This window comes from Leptopilina boulardi, unplaced genomic scaffold (genome assembly GCF_019393585.1).
Source record: "Leptopilina boulardi isolate dan_hultmark-lab unplaced genomic scaffold, ZJU_Lbou_2.1 LbouV2_310, whole genome shotgun sequence".
NCBI classification, from domain to species: Eukaryota; Metazoa; Arthropoda; class Insecta; order Hymenoptera; family Figitidae; genus Leptopilina; species Leptopilina boulardi.
In genome coordinates this window covers 5176170-5195656 of record NW_026137875.1, presented here as the reverse complement: position 1 = coordinate 5195656, position 19487 = coordinate 5176170, and the positions used below count along the sequence as shown (strand labels likewise).

Genomic DNA, 19487 nt, shown 5'->3' with positions numbered 1-19487 from the left:
TAGTTTTGTAAAATTTAATTATTGTCTGAAAATTAAAAAAATCTTTTAAAATTCAATTATTTCTAAAAATTTCAACATTGTTAAAGTAAAATAAATCGACTTTTTTTGGAATATAAATCAACTAATAAAACGACTTTTTATGTGCCTTAAAATCGATCCGAGGTCTGTACATTCAATTATTAAATTAAGTTAAATATAAATATTTTATAATTTTCCAATTACATTTATTATTATTTAATATAAAAGTAATTATTAATTTAGTAAATTAATGCTAAACATGTAGTTCAAAGTTGGCGCCATTTTTTAAAACGGATACGCAAAAGATATCAAGTTCATAGACAAAATTTTTAAAAGACAGCACAAAATTTATTTGACAATTAAAATCTAATAGTTTAAAAATTACTGTAATTGAAATTTAAAATACAATTTTTTTATATTAACTACTTAAAATTGTAAAAAAAAAAAAATTTGATATTATTATTAGTCTTTTAAATGATTAACATAGTGGCAACCTATCTTCCATTTAGCAAACAGCTGTGAATTTTTTTAAGGTTATGTTTATCAAATTCCAACACCCCCACGACCGCATTTATTCTATTTTTAGTAGCAATAATCGTGGATTTCGTTTAGTTGAACTTATAAGTCGACGCTATTACGTATTATAATGCATCTATACATTAATAGTGTTCTAGATATTATTGAGTGTTAGTGAAAAAAAAAATGGGCAAGAAGAAAGTTCATACTATTGCTAAAAGTAAACACAGTGCTTCACAAAAGAAAATCTCTTCAGTTAAAAGAAACGAGATTAATTTTCAATGCGAGAAATTATTTCATCGTAAGTAATATTTTAATTTATCCATACAAAAAAAGAACAACAATTAGTTGATCATTTACATTAGTTACAATAATTAGGTTACAAGGGTGACTATACTTAGGTGTAAACATTTCAACCTTTTAACATTATTTCTATTTGCTTTTTTAACAAAACAAAAAAAAATAGATTCGTGCTTAATTCAGTATATTTTTAATTTGTTTAAAAGAACTTTGTTAATAAAAAAAAGGAATTTTATTTTGAAAAACATTTTTAAGGGAGAAATGTTTTGAATGGTAAATTAAAAATTCCGTTTTTTTTTTTTTTTTTTTTTGAAATTAGTTTGCAGTAATTCTGCTTTTTTGGTACGACTATGGGACAATTATCTAGAGATATCGTCAATCTTGGAAAAGGTTAAGCGTCTGGAGGAGATGAAGACAGAGACGACCAAGAGATCTGTGGCAATTGAGAAATTTATCAAATGGCTGAAAGATAATGAAGTTAATATGAATGGCATATGTATATCTGAATTTGCCGGTTATGATTTAGGATTAAAGGCGGAAAAAGAATTTCTAGAGAATCAATTAATTTTAGAGATACCGAGAAAATTAATTTTTAGTACACAAGAAGCGGCACCTGAACTTCAAGCATTACAAAATGATCCAATGGTTCAACATATGCCACAAGTTGCATTGGCAATTGCTCTACTCATAGAAAAATATAAAGGAAATTCCAAATGGAAACCATATATCGATGCTCTTCCAACAAGTTATTGTACAGTTTTGTATATGAACACAAACGATATGACCGAACTCAAAGGAAGTCCTACATTGGGTGAGAGAAAATTTAAAAAGAATACATTAGAAATATTTTTTTAATTTTTTTAAATATTTTGCTGAAAATGACAATTTTCATAAATCAAACTTGAAAAACTTTTAAGAAAAGAAAAAACTACGTTTATGATAAACGATTTTTAAAGAAATAATTTTTTAAAATGAAAAATTCTATAATTTTTCGCCTAAAAAATATTTCTTGTAGTTTTCATTAATCAATACATAATTTATGAAAAAAGAATTTTTTAGGCAAAATATTATAGAATTTTTCATTTTAAAAACTTATTTCTTTAAAAATCATTTATCTTTTTTACTGAATTCAGGCTGGAAATTTTGTTTAATAATTAATCTTATTATAGAATTATCTAATTAATTACTAATTTCATTGTTATAGTTTCATTGATTTAAAAATTATTTAGAACAAATTTCAATAAATTCTAAATTTGAATTATTAGAAGCATTTATTGATTAAAATTCTAATCGATAAAAATTTAAATTCATTCTAATTCTAATCAATCATCAATTCAATTAATCTAAAATTTAATTTATTTCTATTTTTTGAAAAAATTAAAAAATTTTATAAATCCATACGATTTATTGTCCAAAATGATATAGAAAAAGTGTTTTAAAAAAATTGTCGATGAAAAATATTTTAAAATTGTGAAAGAAGTTTAAATTTAAATTTTTTCAGAATTTTAAATTCTATAAACATTAATGTCGAAAAATAAATTGACACCCTAAAATAACCAGGGTGTCCAGCGGTCAGGGAAAAGTCAGGGAATTTCATTAAAAGTCAGGGAACTTTTTAAAAATTTGCCAAAAATTAACATTTTTATGAATTTTAAAAATTTTTCGGTTCAAGAAAAAGTTTATAATGCTAATAAATAAAATGTTTTTTTATTATCTTAAAAATACTTTAATATTTGATACTTTTCATTTTTTTCAATATTAAATATTTATTTTAAAATAGTTGGAAAAAGGTTAGAAAAAAAGTCAGGGGATTTCAGGGAAAAGTTAGGGAATTTTTTTTGTACTTCTTGCTGGACACCCTTATAACAAAAATTTAAAAAGATTAAAATTTCACTAGTACATCACTTAATTTATCCAAATTTCAATAGAATTAAATTTTAAATGATCCAAATTTCTATTTAATTTAAATTTTATTTTATAAATTTCAAGTGATCCAACTTCAACTAATTCTAATTTTTTATTACTTAAATTGGTTCACATTGGTTTAAATTATCCGAATTTTAATTTAAAAAAATTTTAAATAATTTAAAAAATTTATCTAAATTTTAATTTGTTAAAATTTTAAATAATTAAAGTTTAAAATTATCCAAATTTTAATAGATTTAACTTTTAAATTATCCGAATTTAAATTCATTCTAATTTTGGTAAACCATAAATTAAATCAATCCAAAAATTCAATTTATCCCAATTTGAATCTGTTCAAATTTTAATTCATTTAAATTTCAATTTAATTAAATTTTAATCGATCCACATTTCAATTTAATAGAAATTTTAATTTAAATTTCAAGTGATGCAACTTTTAATTTATCCAAAATTCAATTTACCAAAAATTTTTTCGATTAAAAATTCACCATTTTAGCTATTTTTAAGAAAAAAAAAGTACTGCAATCCTTGCTCTAGTGAAAACAGTAAAATAAAATATGATAACGCTTTTTTTCAACTTCAAATTAATAGATTTCTACTACAATTCATTAAATTATAAAAAAAACTTTTGTCAAGAAAACTTTTTTAATGTCAGGGAAATGAAAAGGAAATTAAAAAATTTAGTGAAAACCCTGATATAATGAATTATTATTTACAATATATTTTATTTTACTAATTTTATTTATGTTACTAATCAATTTTTTTTTTAGATAATTATTAACTATTATTAAAAAAATTTAATTTTTGAATGGTTATTATTTCAATTTATTTACTTTTAATTATCACCTTTATAATAAAGAAACTTTTCTCATATTGTCGCGTCTCTTCTAAATATGAAAATAATATTTTTCTATTTTTATCTTCTATTATAGAGGCAGCTTTAAAGCAGTGTAGAAATATAGCAAGACAGTATTCGTATTTCAATAAGCTCTTTCAAAATACTCAGAATCCTGTGTCTGATATCTTGAGGGATGTATTTACGTATGAAGAATACTGGTAAGTTGTTTTTTAAACAAAACTAAAGTTAATTAATATTCATATGGTACGATTCTTAATTAGCTTAATCAAATTAATTTAACTTTATAATATACAAGACGAAAATTTTATTTAAATTCATAATTGTTTGAAATGGATAATATAATTATTAATTAATAATGAAGTTAAATTTTCTTTAATTAAATTAATTTAAAAATTTCATTTAAATTTATTTATTTATTTATATTAAAATCTTGAAATGAAATATTTTTTAAAACTCAAAATATGAAAAACAAATATATATTATGACTAATTAATATAATAAATAAATAAATAATAAAATGAAAGAAAAAACGAGATTCATATTTTAGCAAATAATAAATTAATTAATAACAATAGTAATACCATAACAGAGAGGAATATTAATAACAAAAATAAATTAAAGAGACACAAGAGAATGCTTTTAAGGTTTTAATGGTATTTTTTATAAAAAAAAAAAAATATATTTTCCATTACATTATACAAATAAATACAGTCTCTTAAAAATTGGACTTCTTAAGTCTAAAACGTAAGATACCTAAGTAATACATAATTATTATTTCCTCATAATTGTGAATATTTGAAATTCATAATAAAATAGTACAAAAAAAAAATTCTCTGTAAACAGATAAGAAATTTTTTTTTCATATATAATTCTTTTCAAATATTTTTTTTCCGCAAATACATTTTCTATCGTAATTGAAATAATGTTTCTAATTCCGATAATATTTCCATATACACAACATTTATTTTTTCATCTTTAAAAAATAAATATTCTACAATTAACATAAAAATGAACACACTTCTTGATAAATAATACAACAGAAAAGAAATGATTCATTTTCATTAATTTCACCATGTTCCTAAAAAGTAACAAAGATAAACAATGATTCTCTTTGGATAACAGAAGAAATTAGAGAAGAAAAAATTGTTTCTTTTTTCGTAAAACTAACTTTCAACTGAAATAATTTGTTGTATTAACACAATTTTAAATTAAAAATGAACTTAAAAATTTACGTCAGTAAAATTCACAACGTTTATCAAACAACGATTTAGAAGAAAAAAATGTTTTTTTTGTAAATTTTTTATTTTATTTATTTATTTTGGTAAAGCCTTTAAATACAAATTAATTAAATAGAAAACAAATAATAATTATTTTTTATTTAAAAAAATATTTTGCAATATTTTTTGATCAATTTTTTTGAAAAAATAATCAAAAAATTATTTTCGAAAATTTTATTTATCAAGTGAAAAATATATTTTTTTTCAATCGTTAATCATAAACGTTTAATGAACTTCATCGAGACGTAAATTTTCTATTTCTACAAAATTTATAAAAAAAAATTTTATCAAATTATTATCTATAATACAAAATTAATTACTAAAAAAAAATTAATAAAATCAATATTAATTACAAAAAAAAAGGTTTTTACTTTTACTTATATCTCCTTTTATTTGTAATTAAATTTTATGTTTTCTTTTTTTAATGACTAATTTTGTTTAATTATAATTTGATATAATGTCGATTTTTTATTTGTTTTTTTTTTTATTTTTTTTAAAACACGTTTTTAGAAATTTATTTCATAAAATCAGGTATCGTTTCCCAGCTATCATTTGCATCAAGTGAATCATGTTCTATTTCACTTTTAATATCAAAATCATCATCATTTTCATGATAACCAGATTTTTCAGGCCTTTTTGTTGTCGATGTGGCAACAACATTTACCATTATTGTATTTAAACTACTGGTATTTGACAATTTTCTTGCCGCCAATACAGGACTTTGAAAAACGGCTCTTGAAAATGTATTATTGTACGTATATTTTTTCTTTTGACGTGCACGACAAACAATGAAAATACCAAGAAAAACAATAATAGTAACACCAAGTATTGCGCCACTGACAATTATACTTGTTCTAACGCGTGAAATTGAATGTTTTTCCTCATTACCACCTTCCTCGTTATTTAATTTAAAAATATTATTAAAAGTATTCGAAATATCGCTCACAATTTCACGTACATGACCATCTTCAATTGGTATCACTGTATTATTTTTTCTTTCCGATAAATTTATCAACGATGGCACTTTATTTGTATAAACTTTTGAATTCTCCTCATTATTATAAGGTTCCGACGATTTGAAATGTGATAAAATATTCATAAAATCATCATTTATTTCTAAATTAATTTCACGTTGTGAATTAAATTCAGTATCTAAATTAATTTCTTTAGAATTATTTTTTTCCTCACTGATTTTTTGTTCAATTATTTCTTGAGAATTTCCAAAGTTTGTTGACCAAACCGGTGGTAGGGTTTCGAATTCTTTAATATGAAGAATTTCTTTTTGTGGTTCATTTTTAATTTCTTTTTTCTCCTTCATCCATTCAATGAATTCTTTGATATCGTGATTTGGAGGACAATCTGGTTTAATAATTTTCACCTCTGTGGGAATTTCATCATTTTTTAATGATGATTTGAATTTATTTTGAGAGACTTGAGCTAAATGAAGATGACTTGAGCCTCTTTCTCTTAGGGCTATTAAATCATCGATACTCATATTTCTCGCTTTTAAAAGAATTTCTAATTTTGTTGCCGATGTGCCTGAATTAAATAATTCAAGAATTTCTGCTCTTGCGTCTGGTTCCATTTCAAAATAAATTTCATCATCATTTCGATGATTTAAAATTGTTGATTCTTTTTTTTTCTCTTGACTAATTGAATCGTTTTCCTCGTATGAATTACTTGTATCAGTGTTTATGAACATTTTTCTATTTTCAGAATTAGGAATTTTTATATCGTCATTTTGATATTCAATTTCAAAAGAATTTGACTCTTTACTGCTATTGATATCATCGTCCTGTTCGGAGTGTGGAATTTTATTTTCCAATTGTATTCTTTCTTTTGATTGTTCCAAAAATTTGTTTGTCTCTTCCTTGGACTCTATTTCAGTTTGAATTGTCGGGCTCAAAAGATGTTCAATGCTTAATGTTGTTTCTGAATCGGAATTAATTATTTCTTTTTCAGTTCTATTTGTTTCTGAATTTTTACCAGTAAAATCGGAAAATTCCATTATTTCATCTTCGTCGTATATAATTTTCGTTTTGTCCTTCTCGTTGTGATTTAAAATTTCTGTTGTGTCAATAATTGGAATTTCTGATGATTGTTTTATTTTAATATTCATTGATTCGGTTGGATGAATTATTTGACGACTTTCCTGTGTTGGTAATATTTTTCGAAACGAATGAGTACTTGTGGCACGAAACGTTGATAGTGGATCATTTTTTTTGACAAAATTTCTAAATGGAATTATTGGTTTATTGGAGGTTAAAATTTGAGGTATTTTTTCATTGATCGCTGATGCAGTTATTGTTGACGATGCTGATATTTTCATCATTTCAATGGAATTTGATTTTGCATTTAATTCCTCCTCTTCGTTTTGTTTGGATTTTAATAAATTGATAACGTCCGCTTTACCTTGCAAAAGATCAGATAATGTTAAATTTCTTCTTTGAAGAATTTCCGAAAGACTCAAACCTTCTATTTGTTGCATTTTTAAAAGTGATTTCAATTCGGAATTCTCGGATGACTTGTCATTAGGTGATTTGATAATGGTCCTATTGTGATTTGTTCTAATGAGATTATTGCGTCGTGTATTTTCTTGTTTTCTTTGTGATCTTGTTGTGGAATAAGTTGTACTTTTTTCCGTTGACGACGAAATTGGCGAAGATTTAAATTCGATAAAATCGTCATTTTGTGGTGGTCTTCTTTTTCGAGATCGAGGTCTCTGATATTCGTCATTTAATTCGTATTCGCTTGGATAATTTTGAAATGTTTCACGATAACGTAATGCAACTCCTTCGAGATAGTCATTAGTATTGTGGGGAAGTTTTTGTGTTCTGGTCATTGGTTTACTTTCCTTTTTTTGATTATTATTATTCTCATGTAAATCTTTTGTTTCGTTGAGACATTTTATTAATGATATTTCTTGTTGTTTATCATCATTTTCAAATTGTGGTGGTTTTCTTCTTCGGGAAAGACGAATTTCATGATTACGAATATTTGGATAATTATTATTTTGACGTTCGGGCTTTTCACTTGTATTGTAATTATATTCATTTGTGATTATTGTACTTTTTTCTTGTCTCTGCGATTGCCAATGAGTTGAACGTTGAGCGGTGGAATAATTTTTCATATTTTCAATATCATCGGAATTTTGTTTTTTTTTTATTGTCGGCTTACTCGATATTGTTACCGTACGAAATGGAACAAGTGGAATTGAATCGCCATCACGCCATTTTGGTTCCAGGGCTTTTCCTGTGCTTCTCCATCTGCCGATTGATTGACCGGAAATGTCTGATTCTTGATTTGTATATTCATCGGGATATTCTTCCTCCAGAAGTTCAACTACCATTGGTTGTTGATTCTGGAAATAAAAAAATTAAAAAAGAATTTAGTTTCATATTTTAATTTTTGTTTTTTTTAACGTTTATGATCAACGATTGAAAAATATAATTTTCTCCTAGGAAATTTTTCTTCAAAAAAAATTATTGATCGAGAAAATGCGAAAAAATTTTTACATAATAATAATAATTTGCATAGAAAAATATTTTTTCTTTTAAATCGTTGATCACAAACGTTGTAAACATTTTCGAATTTTTTTAAAAAAAATATTTTACATTTATCAAATAATTTCTCATTCAATTATAATTTCTTAAAATATTTATAAAATAAAATTTCAAGAGAGAAACAATTTTATATAATAAAAATGAAATTTACAGTTCCGGTAAAATAAGAATATTAAAAAAAAATTAAAAAATGCACAAATAATAATAATAATAATTATAATAATATTTGATAGTAATAAAATAAGATTATATAAATCAAAAATTCACAACAAACTTTTAATAAATATATATATAATTTTTTTTTAGAAATATAATGAAATTCACGCTTCGAAAGATCCTCAGGGAAATAAAATGAAGTTGTGAAATTACATAAAATTGATTCAATCATTTTGTAAATTAAAGTTTCACGCTCTCGCTCTTTCTCTACCTGTATGTTTGGAGAAAACTATTATAGTTGATTATTATGGTTAATAGCTATTATTTATTGATCAATTTTAAATTAATTCCTATTAAAAAAAAAATCGAATTTTTGTTGCAAAAAAAAAAAAAAAAAATTATAGGCAAAAAGAAAAATTGACATTAAAAATTATCTCGAAAATATCAAATTGATTTCTTTTACACACGATATCAATAATTTATAGGAATCAATTACTTTGCTTTCACTTGTCAAATAGAGAAATTGCGACTATATATATATACTAAAGTAAATTATTTTATTCACAAGATATATTTGTAAATTTAAATTATAATTGCAGATATATGTGTATCTCGAAAGTATATTACTTTTAAAAAATATACGCAATGACATTTTTAAAAATGATTTTATTTAATTTGATGGAATATAGGAATTCTGAAAATTTACATTCGTATTATTTATTTATTTAATTATTATTTTTATTATTATTATTTTATTAAAAAAAAAAAGCTTCAACTTAATTATTTTCCGAAATTGTTTTTTTTTTATTTTTACCATTAATACTAAAAACTATGCAAAAATTTTAAATTAAAATTATTTGCATAAATCAGACTTTAAATAAATTTTTAAATGTAACTTAAAAAATACTTTTTTTAGAAATTTGTCCTACATAATTAAAATTTTGAAAATTTGTCTTAGTTTGGTTTTGAAATATTTGAAATAAATTTTCTTGATAATATTCTTATAAAGGAATGAAAAAATAAATTAACAAAATATACAATAACATTAGATATTTAAAGTAAAATATTTATTAATACTAATTAAATTTAATAATCAACTAAAACGACTTTTTTTGCACCTTAAAGTCGATCCGAGGCCTGTTATTATTATTTTTATTATTATTATTCATTTATAAATGAGGGATTGATCTAAGTAAAAAAAATCTTCTCCAATCGTGCTCAAACTTGGGTAATTTGTAATTCCATTTAATGGTAATTTTTTCTAAAGAAAATTTACTTTTCATTTGTTTGGCTAAAAATTATTTTTTTCACAAATGAAAAAATTGAAATTTTTTTTTCAAAATTTCAATACCAATCGAAAGGAAGTCAGTCAAAAAAACTATCAAAACTGACATTGAAAACAAATTTTTTTTTGTCATTATTTAATTGAAAAAAATTATTTAAGTATGAACGCGTTTAAAAAGAATTGTTTTTTTGATCATTTCTCGTGAAATCGCTCAAATAAAGAATTATTTTTGAATGAACCAAAAAATATTAAATAGTTTTTTAATTTTTTTTAATATTTTATTTTTCAATTTCTCTTAATAATTAAATAATTATTATTAAAAATAGTATAAAAAAAAGTAAATTAACTGATTCAATCATATTAAATAATATTTATGTAATTATAATTTTCATTGTTTATATAATTCATCTAAACATATAATTTTCTTTTAAGTAACGACTAATTTTAATCAATTAGATAATTGTGACTACTTATTAAAAATGATGGATAAAAAGGTTAAGATATTATAAAAAAATAGTAAATGACAGTGATTAAAAAAAAAATGATGATATTTAAATGATGTAATTGCTGAAAAAAATGAGTGATAATTGAATATTTTTTTCAACTCTTGTAAAATTTTAATAACTTTCGCAATTGAATATAGTTTAAAGGATTTCAATAGGTTACTTTCCTTTATTATAAATACTCAAGCTTTTTTTTTTGTATGTAAAAATCAAGAAGATCCATAAACTACTTTCTTTTTATTATACTTAATTTCGTTTTTTAAAAATTTTAATTATTTAATTAGTGATGAGAAAAAAAAATTTTTTTTTCATTATTTACTCGTTTAACGTTTAGTGAGTATTATATGCAAATTAAAAAAACGATGATAATTTTACAGAATTTCAATTTTCTTTTAATTTTTATTATTTTCTGTATGAAAAGTAAAACCTTTCACTTTTTTGTTCTTATTTGGAAGTTAATATAGATTTTATAAATACATGTTTTTACTTTCTAATGAGTTAATTGCTCAATAATAATTAATCTAGAAATTCGAAATGATAAAGATATATAAATATTGCATTGGATCAATTAAAATTTCTCCTAATTAAAATTATACGATTTAAACTTGAAATAATTATACCATTTGTTGACCATTATATCACATATATTACTTTGAATTCCTTTTTATCTAATTATCTAATTTGTTATTCGAAAATAGAAATACAATAAAAATTGAGGATGTTGTCGATGAAGAAGGAGAAAGTATTTATCCTTTGTTTTCTTTTGCTATCATCAGGGAAATTGCTACTTTTTTTTCTGCCGACGAAAATTAGGGAATACATTTTAATGTGGTTTTTTTTTCATATCTAGTGAAAGTTTGTTAGTCTATTATGTTATTTCTATGACTTCCTTTTGTAGCGACATTCCATGATTCTTCTCGAGCAGTTGTTGCACATTGGGATGGGAGCCGGTTTACAAAAAAAAAAAAAAAAGAAAAAAAAAGTGGATATTATTTTCAATGTGTGTTTGTTGCCAGTGCGGTTGTCTGTAACTTAAAAGTCCACGATTGAATTGCATTGTGGATGACGAAAGGGCGTGAGAACGAAGAACCAATTGTAAATACGATGTACGTTGAAAGTTGCATAGAAAGTCTAACGAATCTTTATATTCCGTGGGATTTTATAAAATTCATTTTGATTTGAGAATTTACGCGTCTCAGCATTATTATTATAACTACTTCTATTACTGTGCTCATTTCGAGATTATCTAATTTTTCCTTATTTTGATTCTCAATTCACTGAATATGACAATAGAAAATATTTTTGTTACACGGAAATGTTACGCATCTTCATATTCGAGAGATGAATATCTTGATTCATTGGAAGATGACATCTCTCGTCAAAATAAAAATTAAATTAAAATTAAAAATTATTATTATTATTATTATTATTATTATTATTATTAAATTAAAATCAAATTAAAAATTATATTTCTTCTTTTTAAAACTACTTGTTTGTAAAATTGATTTTCAAATTAAATTATTTTTCGGTTTTTCTAAAATTTTCAAAAAGAAAAATAATTTTTCACAGGAATATTCAAAACTTATTATTTTTCAAAAACAAATTGTATCAGCATTTATAAATTACGATAAATCAACGGTAGAAAGAGAAAAAAATTTCTATTTGAAAAATAAGAAAATTTCTGCCTAAAAATTTTTCTATTTAAAATTGTTAATCGAGAAACGGAAAAATTTTATTAGACAAAAATTACGTACACGAAGTTGACATTTTTTTTTTTTTTTTTTTTTAAATAATTTTTGTGCAAGACAAAAACAAAAAAAATTCTTACAACAATTTTCAAAATCTTTAAATAATAAATTATTTAAAATAATTCAAATTCAAAAAACGGTTTTGTAACCCAGAAATAATAAAAACTTATTATTTTCCAAAAACAAATTTTGTGTTCAATTTTGATAGTTGAGCAAAAAATGATTCAATTAAAACATTTAGAATTAGAAAAAAATAAAAAAAAATTCAAAATATTATTCAATTTTAAAATTAAAAAAATATTTTTTTAACCAGAAATATTCAGAAATTAATATTTTTCAAAAACGAATTCTGTGCTGAATTGTGAGCGCCTTGTACAATAAGAATCAAATGTAAGATTTTTGATAACTTCAAAAAATTTATCTTAAATATTTAAAAAAATTTTTAAATATGTGTTTTTTTATTCAAAAATATTTAAATTTTTTATTTTTGAAAAATTAATTTTCTGCTAAATTATTCTAGTCCGGCACAAAAAGAAAGAATTAAAATTATTTTTTAAAAATAATTCAATTTTAAAATTCAAAAATACGTTTTTTACTTCTAAAAATTATTATTTTTCAAAAATAAATTTTGTTTTGAAATGTGATAGTCGTGCACAAAAAGAAAGAATTATTTAACAATTGAAAAATAATAATTTTCGAATATTTCTGGTTAAAAAAATGTTTTTTAAATTTGAAAATTGTATTATTTTTTCAAATATTTTTAATTTTTCCTAAATATATTAATTGTTTTTTTTTTTGTGTTTGACTAGCACAATTCAGCACAAAATTTAATTTTGAAAAATATTAATTTTTGAATATTTTTAGGTTAAAAAAATTATTTTTGAATATTAAAATTTAATTATTTTAATTATTTTTTAATTTTTGTAAATGTCCTAATTTTTTCCGCTGAATTAGCGGAATTCAGCATAAAATTTTTTTTTGAAAATTAATAATTTTTCAATATTTCTGGATAAGAAAATGTATTTTTTTAATTTGAAAATAGAATTAATTTACGAATTTTTTTAATTTTTGTAACTGTTATGATTTTTTTTCTTCTTGTGCTCGACTAGTACAATTCAGTAAAAAATTTGTTTTTGAAAAATAATAAGTTTTTATTATTTCTGGGTTACAAAACCGTTTTTTAAATTTAAATTTGAATTATTTTAAATAATTAATTATTTAAAGATTTTGAAAATTGTGTTATAAGAATTTTTTTTGTTTTTGTCTTGCACAAAAATTATTTAAAAAAAAAAAAAAAAAAAAAAATGTCAACTTCATGTACATAATTTTTGTCTAATAAAATTTTTCCGTTTCTCGATTAACAATTTTAAATAGAAAAATTTTTAGGCAGAAATTTTCTTATTTTTCAAATGGAAATTTTTTTCTCTTTCTATCGTTGATTTATCGTAATTTATAAATGCTGATACAGTTTGAAATAATATTCCATGAAATTAGCCAGCAAAAAAAAAAAGAAATCATATTTCATTTGCTTGAAAATTGAGAGACTAATTTGAAGTTCATTAAATTTATTATCCAGAGCAATAACTTGGATTGTTAACAAGGAAAGAAATTTAAGAAAAAATAAAACAATGTTATCCGGAAACTGGAGGTAATTTTTACTTGGATGTCGCAATTTTATTAGGAAACGATTGCAAAATATTTTAAAAGCAGATTCTCTTGAATTGTAATTAATGTCTTTCATGCTCTCTTAATTTTCATTAACGTAACAATAATAATTACATTTGTCTGACCATTGTCTTTTTTTTAACAATATTTGCTCGCAAAGAGGCGAAGTCAACGCTTCAGGATGAGACAATAAACGAAATGACATCTATATATATATATATGTATATATATAGAATTCTGCTTAGTGAAGTAAAAAAATACAATTTGTCACGAATCATGGCATTTAGCGTTAAACGAACCATGCAAAGGTAAATAATGTTCAAAGTTCAATGACCATAAAAAAAAAAGAAAGTTTCAATTCGCAATTATCATAATTTACAATTATTGCACAATAGCACAAAAGTAATGCATTTGAAAACAAAAAAATTGTGACACCTTTTACTCGAGGTATATATATACGAGAATTTGTTTTTTTTTTTTTTTTAGAAATATAATTTATCTTTATGATTTTGTCGATTCAATTAAATATTTATAATAATAAACGGCGTATTATTACTGGCTACCTACGCAAATTCTAAATTATCCTTAAAATTTATCATCAGCGTAGTCATTATAATTTCTCGTTTTACATTTGAAGCACGTATTTTTTGATAATCCTATCATTTTATTTTTTTACGTCGTCGGATAAAATATGTGTATATAATTTTTTACTTTTATCATTAAATTTAATGATTATTTGAAAAAAAAATTCCGACAAAAATATATAATTATGAAGAATATTGTTTTGAATAAATTTGAAAAAAAAGAGACGCATAAATAAGTTGGGAAAAATTAATTTTTTTGGAATTTTCATTTGACAGAATTTTATCACCTAGAATTTTTTACTTTTAGCCGAATTTTTATTTTTTTGAAATTATTATTTAACAGAATTCATTTAATTCTTCGAATTATTATTTAAAATAAATTCAATTTAACCGAATTTTTATTGTTTCTAATTGTTATTTAACAGGAATTCAATTTAATAGAATTTTCATATTACAGAATTATTACTTAAACGAATTTTTATTTTACAAATTTTTTATTTCATTGGATTTTAATTTGTCAGAATTATGATACTTACTCGAATTTTTATTAGAGAGAATTTAACAGAATTTTCAATTTATAAAAACAATATTAGAAAAAATTATTTTCTAGCCGAATTTTTATTTGTTTAAATTTTACGGATTTTTTTTTTTTAAACGTCAAATTTTTATTTTCTAGAACTTTCGTATTTGTCTAAATAAATATTTGTCAGAAAAATTTAGGCACTTATTCTTCTGTACAATTTTAGACAAATGAAAGTTTTGTAAATTGAAAATTCGACGTTTTAAAAAATTACGTAAAATGTAAATTTGAACAAATAAAAATTTGTCTCGAAAATAATTTTTTCTAATATTGTTTCAGTAAATTGAAAATTCTTTTAAATTCTCTACAAAAAAAATTTGAACAAATATAATAATTCTGACAAATTCAAATTCGATGAAATAAAAAGTGTGTAAAATGAAAATTTGTTTAATTAACAATTCTGTAATATAGAAATTCATTTAAATTGAATTTATGTTAAACAATAAATTCCAAGAAATAAAAATTTGGTTTAATGGAATTTCTGATAAATATATAATAATAAAAATTCGACTAAAAATAAATTGTAGATAATGAAATTCTGTCAAATGAAAATTTTAACAAATTAATTTTTGAACTTATTCATGAATAGAAAAAAAGAAGAGGAGAAAATTACTTTGACTTTTTGTGTCAAAGAAGAAATAAGAATTTTCATTTTTATGAATCGAAGTAATTAATTTATTTGGCAAAAATTAGGAAAAGAAATTTTTATTTTCATGAAACGAAGAAATAAAATTTTTTTCTGGAATGAAGAAATTATTATAAATTTTGATTTTTATAAAACGAAGAAATAAAATTTTTTTCTACAATAAAGAAATTATAAATTTTGATTTTCATAAAACAAATAAAAATTTGTTCTGCAATGAAGAAATTATAAATTTTGATTTTTATGCAATTAATTAATTTACAATAAGAAATGAAAAAATCAATTTTGATATTGTGTTAAAAATTTTGAAAATTCGTGAATAAAATTTAAATCCCTTTTTTTGTGAATTATAACTAATTTGTCTTAATTTTTTACGCAGTTTCATGAGATAAGAGAAAAATGACAAAATCCTTTCCTCGGAAGCGGTTAATTTACAAGTTCCGGAGGTTAATTTCTTAGTTCAATTTGTCATCCTGTGCAGACTCTTTGATTATATTTAAAGAGGGTCTTAATTTTCAACCACGCATAATTGGAATAATTTGTCTGTGTTTTTTAATATAATTGTTTTTTGTTTTAGTAGTAGCGCGATAGAATGATATATAAATTAAAGTCTCGAACTTTCCGCAGTCATTGCACGTGCCAGCTTTCTCTTTCATTTCTGACTGTATATACGCTACGCAGAGAATTCACCTTGGGGATTTTTTTTTTTTTTTTAATACAAAGTGCGTGCACATGATATACTTTTGACAAATTCACTTTTCATTCATTCATTCACAAAATGAATATAAACAACTCGGGGAAAATAAATTGCAACTTTCCAAAATGAAATGAAAAGCAAAAAAAAAAAATCTAATACACTTTTTGTAGGGAGTGATTTTTTTAAACTTTTTATTATTAATTATTTATTAATTATTTATTGATTTTTGTTACATTTATTATTTACCATTTTTTTTTAATTAAACGATTTGTACGAAAAGAAATCAATATTTTTCTCTTGTTACCTAATTTACTTATTGAACTGCACTTCTTGTTACACTTGGAGATTTAATCTAAAGAATTTTGCTAATTGAAAATTTATGCAAAAGAACTTTCGATTCGCGCTCACTTTCGAGGAAAGATTGAAGATCATGATTTTTGTTTAAAGACAAAACAACGAATTTCTTATCGAATTCAAATCTTTCTTCTTGACTAACGATCTTTTGAAATTTTATTTAATTTGAATGTTTATTTTTCTAATTACTTTTAATTAGTTTATTTTATTTTTAGGAATTATTATTATTATTATTATTATTATTATTTTAGTTATTTTTTGAGAATTAATTGAAACTAAAAATTGATGTACCTGAAGTTTTAAGAACTCAAATGAAAGAAATAATTTTTTTGGGGAACTATAAATTTTTCAAAAACTACGGCAATGAAAAAAAAATTATAGTAAACATTAAATAAATTATTCATGTATTTTTGAATATGGAAAACAATATTTTATAATAAATTTTGAAATTAAAAAAGTAGTAAATAAATTTGTTTATTTGAACGTTCAGGAACTTTAGGCAGATAAAGAATATTATAGAAATTGAATAGGTAATAAGAATTTTAAAAAAATTAAAAACGAAAGAATTCTATTTTATTATGTGCCTGAAGTTTTGAAAATAGAATAATTTTTTTTTGGTTTAGAAAATTTTTATAAAATTTGCTACAGCAATAAAAAATAAAAAAAAATGATGCATGTAATAAATTATAAATAATAAAAATAAATATAAAATACAAATTATAATAAATAAATAAAATAATAAATTGTAATTAATAAAATTATTTTTGAATACAGAAAGCAATATTTATATTTTATAATAAAATTTGAAGTCAAAAAAAGTAAACAAATTTTTCGTTCAAACTTCAGTCACATATTTCGTTTGGAAAATGAAAATTTAAAAATTCTTTTTTGTATTTTTTTTTGAAACGATATAAAAAAAATTATAATTATTATCAAAATATGAAAAGATTGTTTGTTTATTGTACCTGATATTCTTTGTCGTTGACATTTCGTTTGTTGGTCGGTTTTGTAGCCCAGGAAAAATTGAGGATGGCACATGTTTCAAATACAAATAGAAATAAGATAGCACAAGTCACTTTCCTCATTCTTACTGAAAGCCTAGATCAGAGAACCATAGTTCCTCCAATCATTTACTTCTTTTTTTTTCGACTAATTGGCCCCCTTCTTTTTTTCCTTTTTGAGAAAAAAGAATATGTTCCTCTGACTCACAACATGTGATTAAAATACTCAAAAAAAAAAAAAAAAAACAATTCTCAAAAATATAATCGTTTACTAATTGTTGGTTTTGGTGGTTGCAAATACAAATGAACGTATAAAGCTGCCAGGCACAAAATCACAAAAATCACGTTTTTTCGATTGCACAGGGGGTAGATTTCTTTGAAATTCATACAGCAATGAACGATAAAACACCATCACAGTTTCTCATTACCAGAAAAATAATAATTGATTTTGATTTTCAAATTTTTGTTTTTTTTAATCTATTGGTAATTTAGGAATTTTAATTATATTTAAAAAAATATTTCTTTCTTTTTTTTTTGAAATATTTGGCAATGATTTCACTGAACACTCACTAATTCACGTAATTATTAAAATTGATGATGATCAATATTTGTTGTTAATGATGATTTGCAATAAAAAATTCTCTTTGGTAATTATTCTTTAGCAATGATGATGATTCTTTGTTAATTCGTGTGTATAATTATTTGTAGAAAAAAATAGTATTTGTTTTGAGAATAAAGTTTTTTTTTTGCTTGACTATAGCAAGTAATCGCTTAAGGCTTATTCCGAACCTCTCGTGTTAAGTCTCTCTTGCTAACTGATGCGGTTTTCTCTTGCCTCCGCGGTAAAGTAAGCCGGTGAAACTTAAGGAGACTTCTAAAGGTTCATAGATAGTCACTCTCTTCCTTCACGTTTAAAGATGCATTTCATCTTATGATTGGTCTCTATATATTGAGTGAATGTGTAGACAGAATCATTTTTGCATATATAAGCATTATTGCCATCTCATATATATATATATATATATATATATATATATATTTTCAAATATTATGTTGATCATTCTCAACTTTATAATGCTGCACAGTTGTTTGATTAATTTTCCCCCCTCAAATTACATTAATTTATTTCCCTGACGTTTCATACAGAATATTCTATTTTTCACTTTCAATTTTTAATATTTTAATAAATTTTTTTTTCCCTTCTGTTAGTTTGATTTTTGAATATTTTGGGTTTTTTTGCGCGGGCTCAAAAAAAAATAATTTTAATTTTGAAGAAATAAGACGTCATTTAAGTTCACTATGTTTATGATCAATGATTGAGAATAAGAAAAACTATTTTTTTATGCAAATTATTATTTTTGATCAAGAAAATTTTTTGCAACGTTTCTTAATCAAAAATTTGGGACAAATGAATATGTTCTAAAAATCATTAGATAGAATTTTCATTTTATGGAATTTTATTTGTCATAATTATTTTTGAGCCAAATTTTTATTTGTTCGAATTAATATTTTGCAGAATTTTCAACAAAACGATTTTCTATTTTACAGAATTTTTATATAACCGAAAATTCACTTCACAGAATTTTTATTTGCTCGAATTTTCATTTAATATAATTAGGCATTTTAAAGAATTTTTATTGGGTAGAATTTCATTTCTTAGAATTTTCTTTCGGATGAATTTTCATTTGTTCGAATTATTATTTGATATAATTTCCATATAACCGATTTTCCATACTGCAGAATTTTTACTTAACCGAACAATCATTTGATAGAATTTCTAATTGATAGAATTTTCATTTGTCCGAAATTGCCAGT

The 19487-nt window shown here is 22.3% G+C and overlaps 2 protein-coding genes across 2 annotated transcripts in view; one reads left to right on the top strand and one right to left on the bottom strand.

Moving 5' to 3' along the window:
• The first annotated feature begins 508 nt into the window (after positions 1-508).
• The window catches only part of LOC127283585 (actin-histidine N-methyltransferase), a 29357-nt gene continuing 10378 nt past the window's right edge, over positions 509-19487 (top strand). Inside the window, exons 1-3 of the mRNA XM_051308559.1 lie at positions 509-835; positions 1154-1645; positions 3690-3813. Coding sequence (XP_051164516.1) covers positions 721-835; positions 1154-1645; positions 3690-3813 — 731 coding nt within the window. The 5' untranslated portion in view covers positions 509-720. The remainder of the gene's footprint in view (positions 836-1153; positions 1646-3689; positions 3814-19487) is intronic.
• On the bottom strand, positions 5358-18525 carry LOC127283563 (uncharacterized). The gene is made up of 2 exons (XM_051308523.1): positions 17637-18525; positions 5358-8254 (listed from the first exon to the last, which is right to left on the bottom strand). The coding sequence occupies exons 1-2, from the start codon at positions 17754-17756 to the stop codon at positions 5408-5410; spliced, it is 2967 nt and encodes a 988-aa protein (XP_051164480.1). The 5' UTR covers positions 17757-18525; the 3' UTR covers positions 5358-5407.